Source organism: Stenella coeruleoalba (assembly GCF_951394435.1).
Source record: "Stenella coeruleoalba genome assembly, chromosome: 3".
NCBI lineage: Eukaryota > Metazoa > Chordata > Mammalia > Artiodactyla > Delphinidae > Stenella > Stenella coeruleoalba.
In genome coordinates this window covers 138,232,801-138,258,160 of record NC_137148.1, presented here as the reverse complement: position 1 = coordinate 138,258,160, position 25,360 = coordinate 138,232,801, and the positions used below count along the sequence as shown (strand labels likewise).

The following is a 25,360-nucleotide window of genomic DNA, read 5'->3' as shown; positions in this document are numbered from 1 at the left end:
ATTCTCAGATCTTATCTGCTAATTAAAGCAGAACTTTCTCTTTATAAGTACTTGTTAGCTGTTAGCTTTAAATTACTATATGTGAGTTTAAAAATACCTATGTTTCACAATGGAGTATTATGCATTCTTACAAAGGAACACTATAAAGGCATTATATAGGATGTTAAAGAGTAGAAGAATATCTAATAGCAATCAAGAAATGTTAAACACATATACACAGACATATCAGAAAAATGTTTGCCAATGAGTCTCAATTATTTTGCATCTGAGGTGCTTACTAAACATACAGATTTTCTTTCCCAGTAGAGCCTGGGACTCTAGGAGGGAGAAAATTTAGAGGAGTCCTAGATGTTTTGACCACCTTTGGGGAAGTATGAGTATATTGTTAAATTGTAATGGTGATGGGTTGATGATTTGTTAAATTTCATATTTGTTAGCTATATTTCTTACAATTACAGATATCAATCTTAAAGTAATAAAAGTTGTTTTATAAACATTTTATATTAAAAGTTTAGAATAAATTTTAATGGGGGAGATTTTATTTTTCTATGGTATAACAGAGCAATTACTGATCTTAAGATATAATTAATAATCATTGAGCCCGTAACTATCTGCATGGCACTGAGTAAGGTGAATTTTTCTCTCATTTAATAAGAGTTATTATGGCTTTATTGTACTTGGACTTGTCCAAAGTCACAAATCTAGTGGCATAGTTGAGATTTGAGCCCAAGATTATGTCTCCAAAGCTAGAGGTTTTAATCACTGTCACTCAGTAATTATATGCTCTTCCAAAGAAAAGATTAGTTTTATTCATAAGTGAAATTATAATTAAATTAGATATTTTATTAGTATCATTTCTCCAAATTAAACTGGAATTGTTAAAATTGAAGATAATGTAGATTGCAGATAGGTACATAGATATATATCTATGTGTATACACACATATTCATAACTCATTATAGATAAGCAACTCATTATAAACAACATATTCATAACTCATTACAGATAAGATAATGCTTATCATTATAGATAAGCATTATAGATAAGAATAAAATCATCTCTCTATATAGATTGACAAACTCATTCAAATCTTGAATGAATCTTATGAGAGATATTTTTGAGCTGGAGTCCATAATTTAATATTGTACAGTGACTCTGCAAGTTAATACAAGTGGAAAAACGACTATAGTATTATGAGAACGATAAAGGAACTTGAGATAGTGTGACTTGACTTAATACTTCAAAAGTTAGACTGAGTTCTTATTTAGCAGACAAAATTTGATTTCCATTAGAGTCTAATTCCAGTCATTACCTTACATCTAATTTAATAAAACCCATGATGAAATCAAAATATATGCAATGAATTTCTTTTGTAATTGTGGCTCTTTTTTCTAGTAACTGATATAACTCTGATGATAAAGGCTTTGGATCCAGTTTAAAGTATTATATTTTATATCTTGAATATTACCTACGGCATAAAATATATGTTAGAAAGGCATTTAACATTAACCATTTTGAAGCTACAAGTTCCTGGATGGTAAGACCTAGAAGAATCATACTATTCATAACTATTATTGAAAATATATACAAATAATTTAACTATCTGCTGTGCTTACTTTTTTATTAGGCTCATGTCCCTGTGAGAAAACAGAGTTCTCACATCAGTCAAAGACAATGTTATACCTATGTCCTTTGAAAAAGTTCATTGATAACAGAAAAAAACCTAATTTTGTATCATCACGTACTATTTTGATCAAGCATGCCAACCCTGATTTAGGCTTGACATCTTTCGTTCTGTTTTAAGAGAACATGATTGATCTTTGCTTTATTCCCAGCAATTACTCCTTTCCTTTTCCAAAAGAATACCTTAAAGTGTAGAGCACTCGACCATCATTCCAAATTCTCAGCATCCTATTGGGGGTGGTTATCCAGTGTGCATCGGCCTTTTTGGAATTTCTGAAGAAAGTGTCTGGAATCCAGATTTTCCCCACCATGTTGCTATTCAATCGGAGGACTTTAATGGTGCTGTTAAATTTCAGACGTCTGTCATACCATGTTTGGGCAAAAAATATATCAATTGTATATTCCTGTTTTAAAGAAAAAGATGAAATGGAACATCTTTTATATAGTAGGATTGTATTGTAGAGGATTTGTGTGTATTTATCACATATGTTCTCATTGCCAAAACAAAGCAAAGCTACTTTGGCTTTGAATCGTCCAAAAGAAAGCAGAAGCTTGGCTAAGGAGACTCACCCATCTTTTGTAGACAATACATTACGAAAAAATAGACCTAAGTGAATTCTGGTAAAAGATCATAGCCCTGACACAGTTGTTTGCATTAGGTATTTATGGAGCAGTTTCTCATGTTATTTTGGGCCAGCTAATTCTTTGTCACGGGGGCTGTCTTGTGTAGTTTAGGATGTTTACTACCATTCCTAGCGTCTACCTACTAGGTGCCAGTAGCACCAAAAACAAACCCCACCCCCAAGTTGTGACAACTAATAATATCTCCAGACATTGCCAATTGTCTCTTGAGGAGATCAGTTACTCAGGTTCAAAAACCACTGCTACAGAGTAAAAGAAAGTCCAGAACCGTTCTCAAAACAGTTCTAAACCAGAGCTCTGGAAGCTAAGCTGCCTCACCTCACAACTAAGTGAGGATCCTAGAGAATCTATCTTGTTAGGCAGTATGAAGATAGAAATGGGGAATACACTATACACAAAAAGCACTTTGTGCCCTGTCTGGCAGACAGCAAACATCCAAAGTAAGGTAACTATTTTTAGTTTTTACTATTACAGTTGTCGTCTTCTTTTTATAAACAAGAGGAAATGCACCAATTAAAAGACAATCTTTACTACTGTACTAATCTCTATCACAGAACATATTTAAAAAGTGCTATGATGACAAGTGACTCTGTAATAATTATACCCTCATGTATGTATATATCACTAAAGTGGCAACTTTAATCAAAGAAAAGAAAGTGTGATGTGAATTAGTCCTGGAATCATAACACCTGAGATCTAATTTGCCTATCATATTTAGATATTATTTAGCATGATTTTATAATTCTATTTTAACCATGTCTGTAAATGAGAAAATTAAAGAACAAACCCTTGGTGTTCTTAGAACATGACCTCCAGTGTTCTTAGAATATGAGAATTGGGGGATGGGAGTCATTCACATTTCCTAGTCTAATCCCCTCAACCCACCACCATGTACGATGAAGAACACAAAAAATCAGGATGAGACTATAATCTTCTTCCTTTGACGAATTTGCATTGTTCTGGATTATATCCTTGCACTCCTGCCCCTGTATCTCACTGTAATTCACTACATTGTCACTGGAGTAAGTCATACCACTTTGTTTACTGGTTAATTGCATATTTGCAGTCCACAAGTAATGAGAGGGGAACTTCTTCTATGAAATTCTTTATCAACTAATCAGTGATGTGGCAATAGGTAGAGTAACTCAATAATTTCTGATCCACATTTTGGCAAACACACACACACAAACAAAAGGTTTAAAATTCTTTAAACCAGCATTTCATAAACTGTGATCCTGGGACAGTAGTTCTGGGCACTAGTATTCCCAAAACTGTAAGTTCTGTGTTTAAATAAACTACATATATAGCTGATTCTTCTTAGATATTTACAACTTACATCAGAATTTTAGTTGTAAAGAAGTAACATGTTAGCATTTGTTTAATAGTTAAACAAGCAAACTTACTTGTATGGAGTATGCAGGTGGTGGTATACTTTTTTTTAATCAGCCCAGTTGAAAGCAATAAATGCTTTTCATCTCTCTGACTCAGCAGAGCGTCCTTATTGCTTGCTTGGCAAACACTATTTTAAAGTTACAGTATCACTATGTTATGTTACGTTATGTTATGTTATATTATGTTATGTTCTACTCTATTCTATATAGGCTCCAATCTAATTTCTTATTTCAGATTTGGATAGAAAGCTTTATAAAAGAACAAAGTTACATTTATTGTTAAATCTAATGCACTATTTCTTCTGAGAAACAATTCTGATTTGAAGCAAACTATGATCTCTTCACACCTTGAATATTCTAAAAAGTAGTAAAGCACTATATTTTATTTTGTAGTAAGCAGGACCTACCAAATAAGCAGTGAGTGTTGAATTTTAAGATTATAGCATTTACCCAAGGTAATTTTATACATATTATCACATTTAATTTTTGTAACAAATCATTTAAAATAATTATCTTTATATTACAAGGGAGAAAAAAGGATCTGAAAGATTCTCTCTCCCTTCCAAATTTTTTTGTTGGTATAGCCCTTGCTATTTCCGTGTTACCACATTTCCTCTCTAATATGTTAATAAAATAGACAAACAATTAGAAACTTACCATATTGATAGCATTCACTGGACCAATGCTATTCACATACATGTCTGTGTGAATTAATGTTGGTTTCACTGTAAAGAGAACCATAGAAATATGTGCATATGGAGAAGCATAATATTTTAATGCTTAGTCCTTGTTATTCTAGAAAGATTTATTTATTTTGCTACATTAGAAGTGATTTATTCACAGCTAACTTGTTGCTAATGACTAATTTGCTACATTTAGCTATTTATTTTCAAAGAAGTATCTTAAGCACATAAATACAATAACAAAGCAGAGCAGAGTTTTGAAACTGATTATCTTTGTAAGACTAGATAAAAATGAATACATAAGAAAACACTGCTCAGATTTTCTTCATCCATCTCTCAGATGTCCTGAATTTTATTATTTTTCCTTTAAGTTCTAGAATTGATTTGGGCATTCTAACTTGACTGGGCCCATATAGAAAAAAATAGCTACTTAGTGATCTAGAAATTAATATGCATTAGAAACATGGAGGCATAAAAAGCAACAAGTATTATGAATTGTTTTTGAAACATTCCTCCCTGTTGATTCCTTTTATGACCACTTTATCCTCATTCACCTCTAGCCAATACAAAATCAACCTTCCTCAATGATTTAAAGAATTCTGTGACTCATCAAATAATATGAGGAAACCATATGGAAACCCAATACACACCACCTATTCGTCAAAGAGGACTGATATTAAAAATCATGTAGTACTACATCCATGGCCTAATGAATATGCTCCATTTTCATTTAACATTTAATGAACGAGGATTCATAATACCATTCATTCTGGGCTTCAATTCAACAAGTACATTTCTCTCATCTTTATCCATTTTCCTTGAAGTGCCATGCTGTAAGTCTCTGTGATGGATTGGATTCTTCACTCCTCCCTGCATCTGTACCCTTGCCTTCACATCAGTGAGGCTACTTCTCTGCCTCTGAACTTTGAGCCTGACCATCTGACTTGCATTGGCCGATAATATATGGACGAAAGCATTAAGCCTTATGAGTTTCTATTTTCTCTCTTGTTCTTTGCTATTGTCATGAGAAGGATACTTCTAGCTAGTCTGCTGGTCCCAGGAGTGGAATGAGACTACAGCTTTCTTAAATGAGCAGCTCCGACCTGGCTGAGCTTAGATTAGACCACCCCCAGCAAAGTGCTAAATAAATGCTTATTACTGTATACCACTGAAATTGTGTGGTTGTCTGTTACACAGCTATAGATAAGCAGTATGTCCTTTCTTTCTTTTTTCTAAATTAGTTTTTATTGGAGTATAGTTGATTTACAATGTTGTGTTAGTTTCAGGTGTACAGCAAAGTGAATCAGTTACACATATACATATATCCACTCGTTTTTAGATTCTATTCCCATGTAGTTCATTACAGATTACTGAGTTCCCTATGCTATATAGTAGGTTCTTATTAGTTATCTATTTTATATATAGTAGTATGTGCTTGTTTGTTTTTGATGTTTCTTCAAAAAGAAGTTGGCACTTTTCTTCTATAGTCTTTGTCTGAGATGTCTAGGAAAATTTAAATTTCTATCTCTCAAGCTAACTTGAAAATCATCTTTCTTCATTTTGAACTTATCAGTGCCCTGTCTACCCCCAGACCTGAATGCTGTTTATACATTCTTTATTTTTACAGTATTTAGTAAAAGTATCATTTATATCCTTCTGGTTATTGAAATGGGCTGATGCTTTCTCCTCATGTAGTAGACTTGCTTTTATCTAACACACATCACAAAAGGTTTTAGCATACCTCCTATATCAGGTCGAAGTTTATTATCATATCCTTCCAGGAGGTTGTTTAAGATGACAGTGACATCACCCTCCGGAACCTTTGGAGTCAAGACCCATGTTTTGTTAGAAGCATAATCTTCATAGTCATCATCAGATTTTTGGCTAGTGAGGCTAAGAAAACAAAATATTGGTCAAGAAACATACAGACTCCATCCAAGTTGACTTTTACTCACAGACCACTGGTAGGAAAGGAGAAATGAAACAGGATGACAGGAATGCGTTACACTGGATTACAGTGAAGATTCTCAGCTGAGGGTTAGTCTAGCTAATTAAATTTCAAAGATGTAGATTAAAACCTATTAAAGTATACTCTTCAGTTTTCCAGAATGCTCTGTCCTCCCATCTATAAGTATACCATGTTTTACCAGTTACTTTTGCCTTTCCCATAGTTGATGTTCTTCCTGTCCACCTGCCCAACTTTACAAAGGGCTTATAAAAAAACAAACAAACACGGGCTTCCCTGGTGGCGCAGTGGTTGAGAATCTGCCTACTAATGCAGGGGACACGGGTTCGAGCCCTGGTCTGGGAAGATCCCGCATGCCGCGGAGCAACTAGGCCCGTGAGCCACATCTACTGAGCCTGCGCGTCTGGAGCCTGTGCTCCGCAACAAGAGAGGCCCGTCCACCGCGATGAAGAGTGGCCCCCGCTTGCCACAACTAGAGAAAGCACTCGCACAGAAACGAAGACCCAACACAGCCAAAAATAAAAATAAATAAATTAAAAGAAGGCTCAACATTAAAAAAACAACAACAACTCTGGCCTGAATCATGAAAAAAAAAAAAGACTACAACTATTTTTGTGAAAGCAATGCTTAAATGATCATAATGTAGTCTAGGAGTTCAGGCATAATGTCTACTTCTTCCTCCTTTGAGAAGTTAACTTGCTCCAACCTATTAATGAAAGTAAGAGACTGGTAATTAGATTCACTCTCACAAACTGCCAGACAAGTCTCTCCCCCCTCAACTGAACTACTAAGGAGAGGCTCAGTCTTGCTGCCTTTCCTTCCTCCAGGGTGTGTGTACGTGTTTTTTTTTTTTTTTTTTTCCCTCACTTGCACTGAAAGCAAGGGCGGTTCATTTATCTTTGATTGTTAAGAACCTGATACTATGAAGAAAGATGTAACTGTAGACTTTAAACCACTCTTTATTACAGCAAAAGCTCCTGAGCTAGAAACTCACACTAATGGTTAATGTAGTACAATCATAGAAGTGAAATGACCTATTTTGAATAATCAAAAAGTGACATAATAATCTATGATTCAGTTTTCTATGCCAAAACCTGTCAGAAAAGCCACAATGGGACCAGAAACTAAGGCTGATTTTGGACGGATACTGGAATTCCTATAGTTTGCTTCTCCCCTGCCCCAAACTCCATCCTCCTCCCCTCCACAAACAAAATGATTTTATTTGCCAGATCTAGGGGCAATGTAAAACCTTGCAAAAGCTGCTATTTTAATTTTTATCAATATTCAGTAAATACTGGTTACTTTTGTTGCTTATGGTGAAATAAAAAAATACAAAATAAAGTTTCTCATCCCATTTCTCATCTTCAGTTTATTTTCTTGAAGATATGGTAAGAAAGAATCTTGTCAGAAATCAAATCACTGCCACAGTACCCCGAACATGTATCATATTCTCAAACCATATATTACACTCAATTATACTCATTTGTCAAGATAGATAAATATATACATATATAACATATGTATATGTATAGATAAATAGATAGATGACTAAATATGGTAGGAGAAAGCTGATTATGTGATTAATCTGGTTTGAGAATGAGGATGGGAGATGAAATTTTAAAAGTAATCACTGGCATGAATCAACTTAGTAAGCAAGTAATCTTTTTATTCCTTTAAAGCTTTATGAATAGGAAACATAAAAACTGAATCACACATTTGCATAAAACCTGACATAGCCAGTCTTATATCTTGCACTTCAGTTAACATAAGAACTTTAAACAAAATTTGAATTTCATAGAGCACCCCTAGAGGGTATGTATGATGGGCTGGACAAAGCTTCAACCACCTCTCAAAGAGAATTACTTCAATGCAGGCAGAGAGCAGTTGTCTGATACGAAAATTCCTCTTAAGCCTCAATTCATTATTTCTCTAGAGCACTGATGAACTCTGTGTAATAGAGTTCTAATCCTATGACCTAAATCTTACTGCTTCTTCCTCCTTTGAGAAGTTAGCTTGCTCCAACCTATTAATGAAAGTAAGAGACTGATAATTAGATTCACTCCCACAAACTGCCAGACTGGCATGAATCAACTTAGTAAGCAAGTAATCAATTCATCATTTCTCTGGAGCACTGATGAACTCTGTGTAATAGAGTTCTAATCCTATGACCTAAATCTTACTAGTTTAAGAAGAAAAAAAAAGTTATCTGACAAAGGAATTTTCAAATCCCCCTGACAACTCATTGAGAAAAGAACGTAGTTGGCCCACTGGATGTTGGATGTCATCATTATGAAATTTTATCGCTATTTAATTTGTTCAGGCAAAAGCGCCTTTTCAAAAAAATCTCAACTTCTTCCTTCCTTTCTCTCCGTCTCTGTCCTTCCCCCTTCCCTCGATAAAAGCATCCTATTAAAGTTTCTTCAAGGAAAGGGAATATATATTAAACAGTTTGGTATGCTTGTTCATTGCACTTCCTCATACTAACAAATAAATAATCCAGGTGTGATGGTGCCATGTTACCATTATTACTATTTTCTGGCAGACCAAGAGGGAAAATACATTAAGTGAAAAGAAAAGGGATACTTCTGGGACTTCCCTGTTGGTGCAGTGAATAAGACTCCATGCTCCCAGTGCAGGGGACCCGGGTTTGATCCCTGGTCAGGGAACTAGATCCCACATGCTTGCTGCAGCTAAGAGTTTGCATGTCACAACTAAGGAGCCCACATGCCACAACTAAGGCGCTGGCAAGCTGCAACTAATTTCCTACTTTAGTTCTTCTGACTCTGAATCTCTCTGTTGTAAATTAGATTTTTAATTTTCATCTTTACATTTTTATGCATGATTTGAATTTATGCATGATTACAAACATGTAATGAGTTCATGTTTATAATCAGAAACAAAAATCAATTTTATTTAAGAATAAAGAAGCTTTTAAAAACAAACAAATACTGAAGAGATGTACAGTGAGAGGTTGCTCACAATTAGAAGATTTTACTTGAATTTTGGTACATATTTTGGATATTTGTCACTGTGAAGATTAATCATGCAGTTTATACAATTTTAATCCAGGTATTTCATATTTTCACGGATTCAATAAGCTGTGAGTTTTGTAGGAAGAAAAATCTAGTCACTATACTCTCCTAGGGTAGTATAACAACAAACATCTGGGTGAGAAACAAAAACATTTGTCTTTTCATTTGGGTATCTTCAAATCCATTGGTGTTTGGTATCATAAACACAGAATATATATTTTTCTTTCTCTGCCTACCATCTTTTCTTCTCTCCAACTCCTAAACCAATATTGGGCATGGCTTATTCCTTCTAAGTTTTCAATTTTCAACACAAGAATCACCTTCTGAATAGGAGTAGAGGTCATTCCTGTTCTATCTACCTTTGTCACCCACCTGACCCTTTATATGTTCTAGCCAGTCCTTTGACTGATTCATAGCATTTGTTACAATGTATGTTTACTGACTTGCTTATTGTTTGTTTCCATTACTAAACTATAAATTCCATGAATGCATGGAATTTACAATTAAAATTTGTGAAAAGAATCTTTTTTTTTTTTGCTAACTACTTTTCCTAAGATAAATAATATTACCAACAACGGCTATTGTTAAATATTTACCATGTTCTACAGATAACTTTAAGGACTTCACATACATTCTCCCACTTAATCTTTAAAACACTGATATTCCTACAATTATTTCCACTTCGCAAATGAAGAAAAACGATGATATTTACCAATAGTCATTTTAGTTTGCCAAAACCAAAATGTTTAACCATTATGCTGCTAGGCTTTGAAAAAAGAAATGGGACCAAAGAATCTGTGACTGTACATTCATCAAAAAAATAAGATCATCTAAACCAAATGGCTGCTCAAGCTCATTTTCCCTTAGGACAATAAATTAGTTTATGCCTGAGTTCAATAAAAGTAAGGCACCTTCAGCACAAAGTTAATAACATTCAAATTTCATAAACTTGCCACTGCAGATACCAATGATTTGATCTCCCCACACTGAGGAATAGAAGCAGAGCTTGTAATTTAACTTAATGGATGTGTTCAGCTGCCTCACTTAAACTCTTTCATGACTTGGAAAGCAATGCACACTGCAAGGGTAAGGCATAAGCTAGTTCATTTCAAAGAATGTCTTCCAGGCACAGCAAAAGGTGGACTTTGGTATAAAGTATAGGAACAGCTATGCTAGGTGAGTATATATCCTCGGAGGGCACAGGGGACTTACAATCTGATCATGGGAGGAGGAGACTTCCTCTGTACTGTCCTGGAGGACCAGGGATTCCTGAGAAACACTGTGGTTTAGCGAGTAGGAGCACTGGGGCACAAGTTACTCTTTCATACACAGCCTTTAGTGGCCTATGGGATTCTATTATCCCCTATTAAGGACATGTAAGAACCTGTGCAGAACTTGTTGGGAAGGGTGCTCTACGCACAGGTGAGTATGTCAGTGTGTACATGCACAGAGGGTAGAGGGCGGGGGGGTAAATTCTAACTATCGATTCTGGGTGAATTATTCTGCCTACAATGATCCCCTTAGCTCACACCTCGTTCAATCTTTTTTTTTTTTTTTTTTTTTTTTTTTTGCGTTACGAGGGCCTCTCACTGCTGTGGCCTCTCCCGCTGCGGAGCACAGGCTCCGGACGCGCAGGCCCAGCGGCCACGGCCCACAGGCCCAGCCGCTCCGCGGCACGAGGGATCCTCCCAGACCGGGGCACGAACCTGTGTCCCCTACAACGGCAGGCGGACTCCCAACCACTGCGCCACGAGGGAAGCCCCCTCGTTCAATTTTTTGATAATTAGGTCAACAGCTGTTGGTAAGTGTGTTTATTTGACTGAGTCAATTATCAGATTATATATTCCTATGTATGAAATGCAAACAGTTTATTAGCAATCGCCAATGACCCGTATCAAATCAATTTCTCTGGGGGTTTATTAGCTAAGATGAATTTTTTTTGCAAGTATCAAAACATTCAAACTAAATTGGGAGGGATATATAACTCTAAAGCTTAATGTAGGATAAGCCTCATGGTGCTTTGATTCAGCTTCTCAACAATGTATTTAAAAACTCAGACTCTTGGGCTTCCCTGGTGGCGCAGTGGTTGAGAGTCCGCCCGCCGATGCAGGGGACACGGGTTCGTGCCCTGGTCCGCGAGGATCCCACATGCCGCGGAGCGGCTGGGCCCGTGAGCCATGGCCGTTGGGCCTGCCGGTCCGGAGCCTGTGCTCCGCAGCGGGAGAGACCACAACAGTGAGAGGTCCACGTATAGCAAAAAAAAAAAAAAAAACCTCAGACTCTTTCTGTCTCACCCTTCTGTCCACCATGCTATCACCCTCAACCCAAAGATGGCTTGAATGTACAGTCACAAGATGCTAGCAACGACTCCTTACCTCTATGCTTCCTTGTTTATATCCATGAAAACAGAGATAAACTCTTCCAGTTTACTTTTCTAAAAGTCCCCAGAGGGTCTCATTTTGTGAATCAGTGGCCTGAATACATATGAATTCATACATATGAAGCCACGTCTATAGCTAGAGGGTGGGACTCTGTTCATTATTTTAGTATAATTATATATCCTACCACTAGCGTCAAAGATGAAATCGACATCCCCTAAAGCATGAGGACTTCACAGAGAGCAAATGAAAACTGGGATATTTAAGATAAGGAGGGAAAATGTGGAGAAGAGAACCACAGCAGTCACTAGGAACAGAGGGTGTAAATAGGAAAAAAACATATCAGGTCATGTTCTAGGCATATCATTGAAGTCCATTTTCCTACAGTTAGTGCCCTCACTGCATTTGCTGTTGCTGTTGTTGTGTATTTGCTTTAACTCACTCATAAATAAAAGAGGGAGAATGTGGAGTGGCTAGCATTCATACACTGCTGGAAGGAAAACATTTTGGCATTATATTCTAATGATGAACACCTGTGTATCCTATTAACCAGCAAGTGCATCCCTAGATTTATTCCGAAAAGAAATGCACGCACACATCTACCCCAAGACATGTACAAGAATGTTCACAGTTGCATTATTGGTAATACAAATCTATATAACCTAAATCAATAGTAGAATGAATAAATAAATTATGGCATATTTACATAATGAAACACTATACAACAATACCAACTAGTGAACTACCACTACGTGCAGCAACATAAATCTGAAAAATAAGCATTTGAGCAAAAGATGCAACACATACACCCAAGACACACACACAGACGCTGTGTTTCTGTTTGTATAAAATTTAGTATCAGGTAAAATTCAACTATGGAGGTCCAAGTCAGAACAGTGATTACTTTGAGGGAGAAGAAAGTAGATAGAAATCAGCAGGGAGTTGAGGATGTCTTCTGGGGTGTTGGCAATATTTATTTCCAGAAATGGTGGGTGGTAACATGGTTTTTTATTTCAATTAATGACAATGCACTGGTCCATATTTATGTACTTATGTACTTCGTATACATTTTATTTCACAATAACAACAAAAAGAGTGTTTAAAATTTTGGTTTAGACTTGAATGTTAATAGCAAAATAATAGGCAAGAAATATCTGTCTTCAACAAGAAATATGTCTTCAACAGTGTTGTTTCCCAAAACTTTGCAAGTGTCTGGTGCTTGACAAAACACCCAATGAATACTTTTTCAAAATACTGAATGAATCAGTCAGAGTATAGATTATTTTTAAAGGTTCAATATTTGTGAAAATTAACTTGGTAAAACTCACTCTTTACAAATGTGCGTATGTCACAGTTATAGGTAATATTAAAATGAACTGCCTATATAAAACGCCATCCAGCAATCATCATCACTCTCTCGTCATTAAATGCCATCGATTCCTTGCATATGAAAACTCAAATAACATATATTGAAAATATTGATATTTAGGGAGGTTAAAAAGGAAAAAAGGCCAAGGTTAACCCAAGAAAGCAATTCTAAAGTCATGTTAACTGTCTATGGCTGTCAGAATAAAAATAAAAGTGTTGATGCTAAACTGTGGTAAGAAAGACGTATCAATGGATACAGGAATTCTTATGTCATAAATAATAATACGTTTTGGTAATGACAATGATGATTGTTAAACTGACACATTCTTAATTTATTCCTTTACTTATAAAGCACTTTTATGTGATAATTTACAAAATGATAAAAAATAATAATCTCAGAGAGCAGCCAAGATGGCAGAGTAGAAATACCCTGGGCTCACCTCCTCTCACGAGCACACCAAAATCATAACTATCTGCAGAACAACCATCGATGAAAAAGACTGGAACCTACCAGAAAAGACCTTCTCCAACTAAAGACATAAAGAAGGAACCACAATGAGACAGGTCGGGGGGAGGACTGGCAATATAATCAAATCATATACCCCCTAGTTGGGCGACCCACGAAGTGGAGAAAAATTATATTGCAGAGGTTCTTCCACAGAAGTGAGAGTTCTGAGCCCCACGTCAGGCTCCCCAGCCCAGGGGTCTGGTAGCTGGAAGATGAGCCCCCGGAGCATTTGGCTTTGAAAGCCAGCAGGGCTTTGCAGGAGCCCCACAAGACTGGAGGAAACAGAGACTTTACTCTTAAAGGGGCACACTAAACCTGATGCACACTGAGACCCAGGACAGAAGCAGTAATTTGAGAGCACTGTGGGCCAGACCTAACCTGCTGGTCTTGGAAAGTCTCCTGGGGGGAAGGGGGTGCTGTGGCTCACCCTGGGGACATAGACACTGACATCAGATGTATTGGGGAACACAGCAGCTGCGACAGCTCATTGGCACCAACACCTGGCCCTATCCAGGAACCTATAAGTGCTAGTGCTGTAACGCCTCAGGCCAAACAACTAACTGGGTGGGAACACAGCCCCACCAGTGGCAGACAGGCTACCTAAAGACTAAAGAGCCCACATCCACCTCTAGACACGCCCCCTAGACATGGGCACAGGTCACTAGAGGGCCAAGACCCAGCTCTACCCACCAGTGGGCAGGCACTGGCACCTCCTGCCAGGAAGCCTGCACAAGCCTCTAGATCAACCTTACCTGCCAGGGGGCAGACACCAGAAGTAAGAAAATTATGATCCTACAATACAGTTCAGACCCTACCCTGGGACCAGCTGGGCCCTGGCTCTGCCCACTAGCAGGCCAACGCAACCTTCAGGACACCCCAGCTGTGTGTGTCAGAAACCGCACCTACTACCAAAGATCTGAAATGAGCTCTGGGACCCCTGGGCCCTGCAGCCAGATTCCAGGAACCAGCTCTGCCTGCCAGAAGTCCAGCACTAACCCCAGGACCTGGCTTCACCTGCCAGTGGGTAGGCAATGGCCCCAGAATCTCTGACACCCTGACTCTGCCTACCAGTGAGCCAGCACTAGCCCTGTGGCCCCCTAGGGTTCCTCAATCAGCCACCACGTGACCAGGCCCCACTAAACAGCAGCCGGCAGCATCCACGCAAGGCAGGGCCTGGCAACCAACCAGACTAGGGACCAACCAAGCCTACAAGACAGCCCACATAGTCAGCCTGCCACAGGAGAAGGACCCAAGCAGCCCTCTTAGGGGGAACCACCAGAGCGTATAGTTTGGGTGCTGAGAGGGGAGTGTACTGCTAGGACTCATAGGACGCCTCCTACAGAAACATAAGTAATCTACCACAGACATAAAAATACAAATAGCAACTTAGGCAAAATGAGACATCAGAGGAACATATTCCAGATGAAGGAATAAGACAAAACCCCAGAAGAAGAAGCGAAGTGGAGATAGGCAGTCTACCTGAGAAAGTGTTCAGAGTAATGATCTAAAGATGATCAAAGACAGGTTCCAAAAAATTACACACATTCAAGTTACCAATTCTCAACCTGTCTAAAAACCAAATACCCCTTCAAATAGATACAGTCCACCCTATTCTAGTTAAATATTTTTGTTTTATTTTATAGAAATTATTTTGCTGAATTCACAAACAGAATTTGATTTAAGAAGAACTTTTTGTCCTGTGGTGTGTTTTGGTTACTTTTTTTTTTTTTCCTTTTAAGGACTGCATATTAAAGTTAATTCTGTGCATAGCATGCCTAGATACTGAATTCAGGAGTTCAGTCACATTGAGTTTTTGTGCACAGAGAGATGTGACCTTTGGCCCTTTACTAAAGATTTAGGGAAAAACAGGATTCTTAACACTGTAAAAGTTTCCTAACGTAATCAATCTTGTACTTTTTGTATGTTTTTTATATACATGTATATTTAATAAGCACAAGCTTGGTTGTATTTTTTACAGTTCAGTTAATAGGAAAATGGTTTGTTAAAAAGGCTACAGTTGGAATTGAATAAAGCAGAAACGAAACTGAGAACTGTGTTATTTTGTGATTAAAAGGAGCAGGTATCTAAAGAAAAAAAAAAAAAGATGATCAAAGAACTCAGGAAGAGAATGGATGCATAGAGCGGGAAGTTAGCTTTTAACAAAGAGTTAGAAAATATGCAGAACAAACAGAGATGAAGACTACAATAACTGAAATGAAAAATACACTAGAAGGAAAAATATTCTCAATTTTTTGCTTGTGTACACTCTGCCACAGGTAGGAAGTGGTAAAGCGTACATGGCTTCAAAATCTGAATTATCCTGGGGAAACTGAGACAACTCATCTTGTACACTGTACACCAAAGTAGAATTTTTAGAAGGCAGTTACCTGAATTGGGGCCCCAAGTATGTTGGTCTCATGCAGTAATTTTTTTTTCTACAAGATAACAGAACTTAGATACTGTACTTGCACTGTTGTGGAACTATTACAACACGGTGACAAAGTAGCCAGCACAGCTTTTGGGGCTGCTCTCTCTCACTCTAGAAACACAAATGAAGTTTGCATATCTTGCTATCTATCTATCTATCTATCTATCTATATCTACGTATTTATTTATGGCTGTGTTGGGTCTTCGGTGCTGAGTGCTGGCTTTCTCTAGTTGCGGGCTACACTTTGTTGCAATGCGCAGGCCTCTCATTATGGTGGCTTTTTTTGTTGCCTTCATGGGCTCTAGGTGCACGGGCTTCAGTAGTTGTGGCACATGGGCTCAGTAGTTCTGGCTCGTGGGCTCTAGAGCGCAGGCTCTGTAGCTGTGGCGCACGGGCTTAGTTGCTCCGCGGCATGTGGGATCTTTCCGGACCAGGACTCAAACCTGTGTCTCCTGTATTGGCAGATGAATTCTTAACCACTAAGCCATCAGGGAAGCCCTCTTGCTACTTTCTGACTATTGACATCCAAGACCAATTTTAACCACAGAAGATATGCAAAACATAAAGCTACTGTCAGAGAAGAATATAATTATTTACCATCGAGAAATAGTACAAAAAGGAAATACTTTGAATTTCTTCATTTATATGATTACTATCATTCACTAAGAATGTACAATGTCCAGCACACACTGAATGTCTGATGCTGGATACAGACCAGTTGTTCTTACCCTGGCTGCATGTTAAAATTACCTAGAGGGCTTTTAAAAACTAATAATAATAATACCAGGGCTTCCCTGGTGGCGCAGTGATCGAGAGTCCGCCTGCCGATGCAGGGGACACGGGTTCGTGCCCCAGTCCGGGAGGATCCCACGTGAGAGGCCCGCGTAACACAAAAAAAAAAAAAAAAAAAAAAAAAAAAAAAAATTCCAGTGCTGAAGGCTTACCTCTTAAGTTACTAATTTAATTAGACTAGGATTAGACCAAGCCATTGATATTCAGCTAAATCTAAGGTGTAGCCAGGATGAAGAGTTACTGCAAGAAAACATGACTCAGTTGCTTGAACTTTCTTTTCTGAATAAATAGCACGTTGGTAACTGCTTTCAAGCGAGTCAAATAAATGTTACTTACTATAGTGTTTCAAGGTGTACTGGAAATTCAAATTAGCATCATTTGCAATTAAGAGCCTATGTCCTATTAAGATAACTTCATATCAGTGCTTCCCAAAGTCTGGGACACCTGATGCTAGTACCCAAGACAATTTTAAGTGTCACATATGCATAGCATTAAAACACATTGAAATTCATAATTAGAAAGTTTTTCTCTTTTAAATTTTCTTTCCGCTCATCCAATCATATTAAAGACAAAGTCTTAGTTACAACCATGTTCTCCAATTCGCTAACCTACTTTCTAAAGAAGAACAACAACAAACTTAGCACCTCTGGTAGACAATAATGTATAACTGAAACTTGATAACATTGTTCTGGCTTCACTGTATTTACTTTGCAGTTTTCTTCTGTTATGAAAAATGAAACTGATTTTCTGGGCTTAATTACTTTTAAGTTTATTAAATAAAATAATTAGATTTAAAAGACATTGGCTGGGACTTCCCTGGCAGTCCAGTGGTGAAGACTACTCCATGCTTCCACTGCAGGGGTCATGGGTTCGATCCCTGGCCAGGGAACTAAGATCCCACACATGCTGCATGGCACGGCCAAAAAAACTAATTAATTTAAAAAAAAGACATTGGTTTATGAAAAATATTAAGTAAAAAAATAACCAAGTGTCACTTAGATGTGGCAAAAATCATGAAGGTGGTTGAATCGGGGGAACAATGCCTTGTGAATCTAGATTCCTCATTCCCTCAGTTAATTAGCCTGTATATGAGACTCTTTTGTTCAAGTACAGTTGCAGATGGAAAGATGTGCAAAGTACAATGCTGATATCAAAACACCTCTCATCTATTTGGAGAGACAAACAAATATCTGAATACCTAGAAAAAATGCAACACTTATTAACAGCACAAGGCAATAAGAAAAACATTGTCACATGGTAGAACATGACTCATCTGTTTGCCAGCACCTCCAACTTGATATGAATGAAGGTTATTTCTATCAGCATGCCTCTGTAATCAGTTCCAAAACTCAACTTCTATGGTAAGAATAATATTTTTCTCTAGAGCATAAAATGTTTGGGGGAAATTATAAAACTTTTCATTCCTCTTCGAGCAAAATAGAAGGTAATATATATAAACATGCAAAATTGTCCACTTATTTACAAGGGAGCAACAGGTGGGTAAGAGAACAAATGTGTATTTTCTCATAGTCCATGAACAAGAGGTCAAACTGTTCCAAATTTAGTAGAAAGGTCATCGAGAGCCAGTTTATAAAAATGAAGCCTGATTATATTGCATGCAATATCAACATATATTCAGATGTATATTCAAGTGTATCAAACTCAAGTGAACTTTAGATGTATTGAAAATTCACATCACTATAGTCTATCATAGCAAGAAATGAAATATTCTGATTTTGCTAAAATACAGACGTTTGAAACTATGGAACAAATTTGGTCAGGTGGCTGACTGAATTTTCATTTTCATGCAGGAATTTTATCAATATGTGTCCATCTGAGTGACCATGATTCTGGGAATTTTTCTTTCTCTACATTTTTTCATTTCTTTTCCCTTGTTTCTTTTCTAGAAGATCATGCTGTAGTCTTTAAGTTCAAGTCATACAAATTGGACATTTGTTCCTGTGGTGTGGCCACTTTTAGAAGATTATTCTTAAGTTTTCATTATTTGACTCTTCCTGGATAAAACATTTTCTGAAAATCAGTGTGTTATCAATCACTTGAAAAAGTAAATCAAGTCTTATGTTTCAGTTTTGTTGCCCTCATTTTTCTTCCTCCTCATTCCCTCTACCTTCATTATATCAATAGTCCATCTTTATCTCTACATAAATTTACGTAACTAAGAATTATGAATACTCCAGATCATAGAAGTTGTGTATTTATTCACTCACTTGTGATTATTCACAGATATCTCCTATGAGCTAAACACCATTCTCAGCACTTGGAATTATTACTTTTTTTTCCTATGAAAATATGGTAGATGTTTTTTAAAAAGTTCTGTGCTGGCAGTGAGCATAAGTAAGTATTCTATGGATGTATTTTAGAAAGTCCAAAATTACTTTTGTTCTTAGAATTCTGGAACAATGTAAAAAAAAAAATCCCAATGGATTTGAAATCATCTTAACTTCACCTGAAGTTTAAGGGTGTTTTAAATCAGCATGCTGGTTTCATAAAAAAAACTAAAAGTTTGTATAATAGAAAAAAGGTCAGTTTGTGTCATTCATATTTTTGCAAATTTAGATCCCTGTCACACGATAGCTTAAATGCTCTAAATGATAAAGAATTCATATTACAAAGAAAATACCTTAAGGGAATAACAACTTACTGTCTTTTCTCAGTAGTATATTTTTACCTTTTTCAAGAGACTGCAAACCTATTGCACAAATTAAAAAAGGAGCTCCCACAGAATCCATGCTTCTCCCTGCATCTTCCCTATCATTATTCTTTCCACTCTTTCCAATATCCTCAGGTACATGATCACAAGTAATATCAAAGCAGATCTCATAACCATTAAGAAACTTCTGATTGGGCTTCCCTGGTGGCGCAGTGGTTGAGAGTCCACCTGCCGATGCAAGGGACGCGGGTTCGTGCCCCGGTCTGGGAAGATCCCACATGCCGCGCGGAGCGGCTGGGCCCGTGAGCCATGGCCGCTGGGCTTGCGCGTCCGGAGCCTGTGCTCCGCAACGGGAGAGGCCACAACAGTGAGAGGCTCGCGTACCGCAAAAAAAAAAAAAAAAAAAAAAAAGAATAAAACTGATGGTATTATATGAAGTATTTCCCAGAATTCAAAATATTCACTATGGCCTCAAAGTTGTACCACAGGAAGCTGCTTTCTGACTCCCAAATCCTATATCCTGACTTTTTCATCCATGATCACTGTCCTCCAGCCATGTGGGCTAATTTTAGTTCCTAAACCACACCAAGTTTTTTCTCCATTCAGGGCCCTTGCAATCTGCTGTTACCTATAATGAGAGAGGTCTTCCCTTCAATCTTTTCATGGCTGAATTTTTTTAATACTCTTATAATCTCAACTTCTTATCCATTACTCAGAGTGGCCTTTCCTGAGTATTCTATCTAAAACAATTTTTTTCTTTTCTCAATCAGAGCACATCTTTTAGTTATTCAACATTTACCACAATTTGAAATTTGTTTGTTTACTATCTGCCTGTCCCTAGACTGCAATGTCTAAGAGGATTAAGATGTCTGTATTTCTTCCTGTTTTATCTCCAGTCCCTAGTACAGTGCCAAACAAGTATTAGGAATGCAATACCTATTTATTTATGGCAGAAAGGCAGGAAGCCTTCATAGGAAATTTGTCTTCCTTCATAGGAAGGCGGAAATTTGTCTACTTTACATTTATTTTCATTCTGCATTTAACATAGTGCTTGAAAGCTCAACAAGAGTCAAATGATATCCCATGTTAGCCAGTTTCAAGGGGGAAATGGACAGAATCACATGGATATGTGGATTTAAAAAATGGTTGAGTGTAAAATGTCTATCTGGTTACACAAATTTACTTAGATCAGAGGCAATAAGTGAAACAAATCAATATATATGTAGGATATTGTCTATAAGAATATATATCACAGTATGGTTATAATATATGATATATATAATGTAGTACTATGTTTTTAAAAGCATGTCTTTATTCTAAAATATACATTCCACAAGTACAAGGACTGCGTTTGCCTTGTTCAATGCTATAGCTTCTGCATGTTGCATAGTGCCAGGAACACAGTCACTGGGGATTAAACAAAATGTGATTCACAAGATAGCAATTCAGAAGGACACTACTGAGGTCACCTGAGTCAGAGTGTATAACCGCTATCTTGAAACTTCTGCTTTATGTACAGCTTCATTTTTCTGAAATATTTCATTGATACTTAAACATCTATTAAGAATGTGCTTGGGAGATTACTTATAGTCTGAAGTCAAGGAGAAGGCAGGTGCCTAGAAGGGTGATTAATTGGAAAGGGCAGAAGAAAACCTCCAAGTGTGATGGAAACCAATATATATTGGAAACTAATATATGTATGTATATATACATATGGGTGGTGGTGATACCGGTGTACACATTTGGAAAAGATTTTATCTAACGCTACACTTAAACACTCAACAGTTATTGAATCTAAATTATGTCCTTATTTAGGAAAATATCTGTTAGGAAAAAAGTCTCTCTGCTATGTGGTGAATAAATCAGAAGGTAGCAAAACTGGCATCAGAAAGGTACTTTAGGTGGCTGATGCAGTAACCTAGGTGACAGAGGATGTTGGATTTCACTCTATTATCAGATCCATAAGGCACACACAAAAAATGAAGACTCAGTTATGACCTTGAATAGAAAAATACCAGTTCTCTCTTTTTTTGCATATAGTTAAAGAAGCTGTCTTCAGGAAGAAGTCCCATGTGTCACCACATATTTTATTGTTATTGGGACCTAATCCACACGTGTTAGGAATTTTATCAAGTTTTTAGTATTGATCTAAAATGAATGAACAGTATAGTCATTCCAGAAACTTATGGACCTTTATCCAATTTCCTCATCTTACACAAATTAAGACAGGGGACTAGAGAATTACTGAATTTTTATTAAGAAACCCCTCTCCTGTACTTTACCCAAATTTAGCATTTAACAGGGGTGGAGAGACTATTTGTGTCTCTAGGAATATCCCCAGGAAATAAATAATGACCCTGAGGTAGTAACAAAAACAAAAACAACATGTAAGAGAAGTTTACTATGTGCCATGTACTATGTATTATGTCAATTGCTACTCAAAAGTAGCTTTTGAAGAATTATTATCTTCCTTTTTTTTATATGAAGATACTAAGGATGAATGCAGTTAATAAATTTACTGAGGGCCATCAAGTAGTAAATGTCAAGGGTAGAAATATGAATCCTGGTCAAGTATGGCTCCATAGCTTATGCTCTTAAGGACTACACGATTCTGTAGGATTTGTTTGTATTTTTTGTTTTGGTCACCAGCCATATATGCTGAACTTAGAGTGAGGTACTATGGAAAAGATTCTCTTTTCCTTTTTTTAAAAATTTATTTATTTATATTTTTTGGGCTGTGTTGGATCTTCATTGCTGAGCATGGGCTTTCTCTAGTTGCGGCGAGCAGGGGCTACTCTTCATTGCGGTATACAGGCTTCTCATTGTGGTGGCTTGTCTTTGTTGCATAGCACAGGCTCTAGGCGCATGTGCTTCAGTAGTTGCAGCACGTGGGCTCAGTAGTTGTAGCTCGCGGGCTCTAGAGCGCAGGCTCAGAAGTTGTGGCACATGGGCTTAGTTGCTCCGCGGCATGTGGGATATTCTCGGACCAGGGCTCGAACCCGTGTCCCTTGCATTGGCAGGCGGATTCTTAACCACTGTGCCACCAGGGAAGTACCTTTTTTTCCTTTTTTAAGAGAAGATAAATTTCAGGGAAAAGGAGATGCAGTTTTTATTATTTAATTAAACAGTAATTATTGAACATCTATTAGAAGCAAGACACTTCTCTAAAAGCCTGGAGTATAACAGTGGAAGAAACAGCATCTCTGCTCTCATTAACCCTGGATTCTAGCTGAAGAAGACAGAAAATAATAAATCAGTAAGCTACATAATAAAAAATTTTCTACTTAATTACTGAAGACTAACGAAAGGTAAAACACAGAAGAGAATAAGTGGAATTGTGAGTATAAGGTTGAGGGACATTTGCAGTATTACATTGAGTAATCAGTGTAGGCACTGAGAAGGCAATATTTGAGCAAAGATTTGAAGAAGGTGAATTAACTAGTGGATATCAGGAAGAAATGAATTGCACGGGTAACGTAATATTAAATATACTTTCCCCATTGTTATCATAACTGATGTCCCAGCACTGAGAAAAATAAGTGAGAAGTGTTATATTCTCATTTAACACAAATGTGGTAGGCTGCCAAGAAGAGGCAGAACTTGCTAGAGAAGGCCAAAAACCAGTCCTGGGTTCTTTTTCCTTCACCCACTTTAGGGCTGTAAAATAGGAGTCTAAGGATTCAATAAGAGAGCAGTTCTTATGGAAAAAGTTTATTGGCCTAAGTGTAGAAAGAACGGTGCAGTTTCATATCCCCTCCTCACAGTGATACATGTTCCACCTCTACCTCAAGGCAACTAGAAAACAAAGTCAAGAAACCCACTCATTGATGTCTACCATTTAGGGGAGACTAACAGGGGTAACTGCTATCTCTACCCAAAACAGAAAACTTACATATCTGCTTCTTAATGATGTTTGAACACAGGGTAGATAGAGAATTCTTAGCAAAATTTGGCCTGTGGTCTCTAATTTAAGCAGTCCAAATGACTAACGTAGCCTGACTTTTTCCTGGAAAAGTCTAAAGGTGATAGGCTGGCTTGAACAATCCCAATAGTGAATCTGAGTGAGGAAAGGACCTTCACTTTCTGAAGCTGACAAGCAATTTTCCTGAGTTTGTTTTTCATTCATTCATTCCTCCTGAGCTAAATGGATGCCAGAAAAACAGTCTATTTGGCAAGAAAATGCTAGTAGAAGGTCAGGGTAGATGTGTCTTTAGAGTGGAGCTGAGGGCCTGTCATAAAACATCAAGCCCTCATACAGCATGACCCATGTCAGGGAACAGTGCAATTCTAAAGGTCCCCAGGAGGAGGAAGGAGGAAGAGGGTTAGCTCCACAGAATCCATCCAACCCCCCATGAAAGAATGACTAAACATTTAGGCGTTTTTCACCCAGAGAACAATAAGATCTTTCCACAAAGGTAACTGCCCTTCCTCCCTCCACTCTAATCTTGAACAAGCCAAAAGCAGCATAATAAAAAGAGAAGAGGAGCCTAACAAAAAAATGAAGAAATAGTGTCAGGCAGGCAGCAGAAATCTTAGGTCAGGGCTGATCAGAGAACAGAAAAAAATTTAAAGTGAGTGAGAGTTTGAAGGATCAATTTAGATGAGACTTTAACACCTGAAAATGAGATCATTATAAACTCTAAAATGAATGGAAAATCCATTGCTTTTACGTTAGGTATTGTCCAGATGTGGGGAAGAGAGATGACGTTTAAAGAGAATCATAATTTCTAGACCATAGCTATCTATATCCAGCATTTTCAATAAATCAGTTACTGGAAAATTCGGGCATATTTTAAGTATCATTTTATAATAGAAGGCATAAAATTAAAGATTTTTAAATTAATAACATTTAAACATGGCTATATTTCTGTTATTCACTCTCCACATTTTTAGGGGTGAACATTACATACTACAATATACCAATATCAATTAAATGTCTTACAGATATAAAACAAATGGTGCTTATAGGGTTAAGGGACTTCCCAAAGATAATTTAGTTTATAAATTATACCATACACAAAAATAAACTCCAAATGGATTAAAGACCTAAATGTAAGACTAGATACTATAAAACTCTTAAAGGAAAACACAGGCAGAGCACTCTGACATAAGTTGCAGCAATATCTTTTTCGATCCATCTCCTAGAGTAATGAAAATAAAAACAAAAATAAACAAATGGGACCTAATGAAACTCAAAAACTTTTGCACAGCAAAGGAAACCACAAACAAAATGAAAAGACAACCTACAGAATGCGAGAAAACATTTGCTAATGATGCGACCGACAAGGGATTAATCTCTAAAATATACAAACAGCTCATGCCGCTCAAAATCAAAAAAACAAACAACGCAATAAAAAAAGCGGACAGAAGACCTAAATAGACATTTTTTCCAAAGAAGTCATACAGATGGCCAAGAGGCACATGAAAAATTCTCAACATCGCCAATTATTAGAGAAATGCAAATCAAAACCATCAATACAATGAGATATCACCTCACACGGGTCAGAATGGCCATCATCAAAAAATCAACAAACAATAAATGATCTAGAGGGTGTGGAGAAAAGGGAACCTTCCCACACTGTTGGTGGGAATGTAAGTTGGTGCGGCCACTATGGAGAACAGTATGGAGGTTCCTAAAAACTAAAAACAGAACTACCTTATGATCTAGCAATCCCACTCCTGGGCATGTATCTGGAAAAAACATGGTTTGAAAGGATACGTGCACCCCCGTGTTCACTGCAGCACTGTTTACAATAGCCAAGACACAGAAGCAACTTAAATGTCCATTGACAGATGAATGGATAAAGAAGATGTGGTA

General features: G+C 37.2%; 1 protein-coding gene across 2 annotated transcripts in view; it reads right to left on the bottom strand.

Moving 5' to 3' along the window:
* Nucleotides 1–25,360, bottom strand: part of GABRG2 (gamma-aminobutyric acid type A receptor subunit gamma2) — a 209,584-nt gene that overhangs the window by 84,901 nt on the left and 99,323 nt on the right. For both annotated transcript variants that reach the window (XM_079916850.1, XM_079916851.1), the window contains 3 exons: nucleotides 6,141–6,292; nucleotides 4,374–4,441; nucleotides 1,867–2,087 (listed from right to left, as the gene is read on the bottom strand). In XM_079916850.1, coding sequence (XP_079772976.1) covers nucleotides 1,867–2,087; nucleotides 4,374–4,415 — 263 coding nt within the window. In that variant the 5' untranslated portion in view covers nucleotides 4,416–4,441; nucleotides 6,141–6,292. The remainder of the gene's footprint in view (nucleotides 1–1,866; nucleotides 2,088–4,373; nucleotides 4,442–6,140; nucleotides 6,293–25,360) is intronic.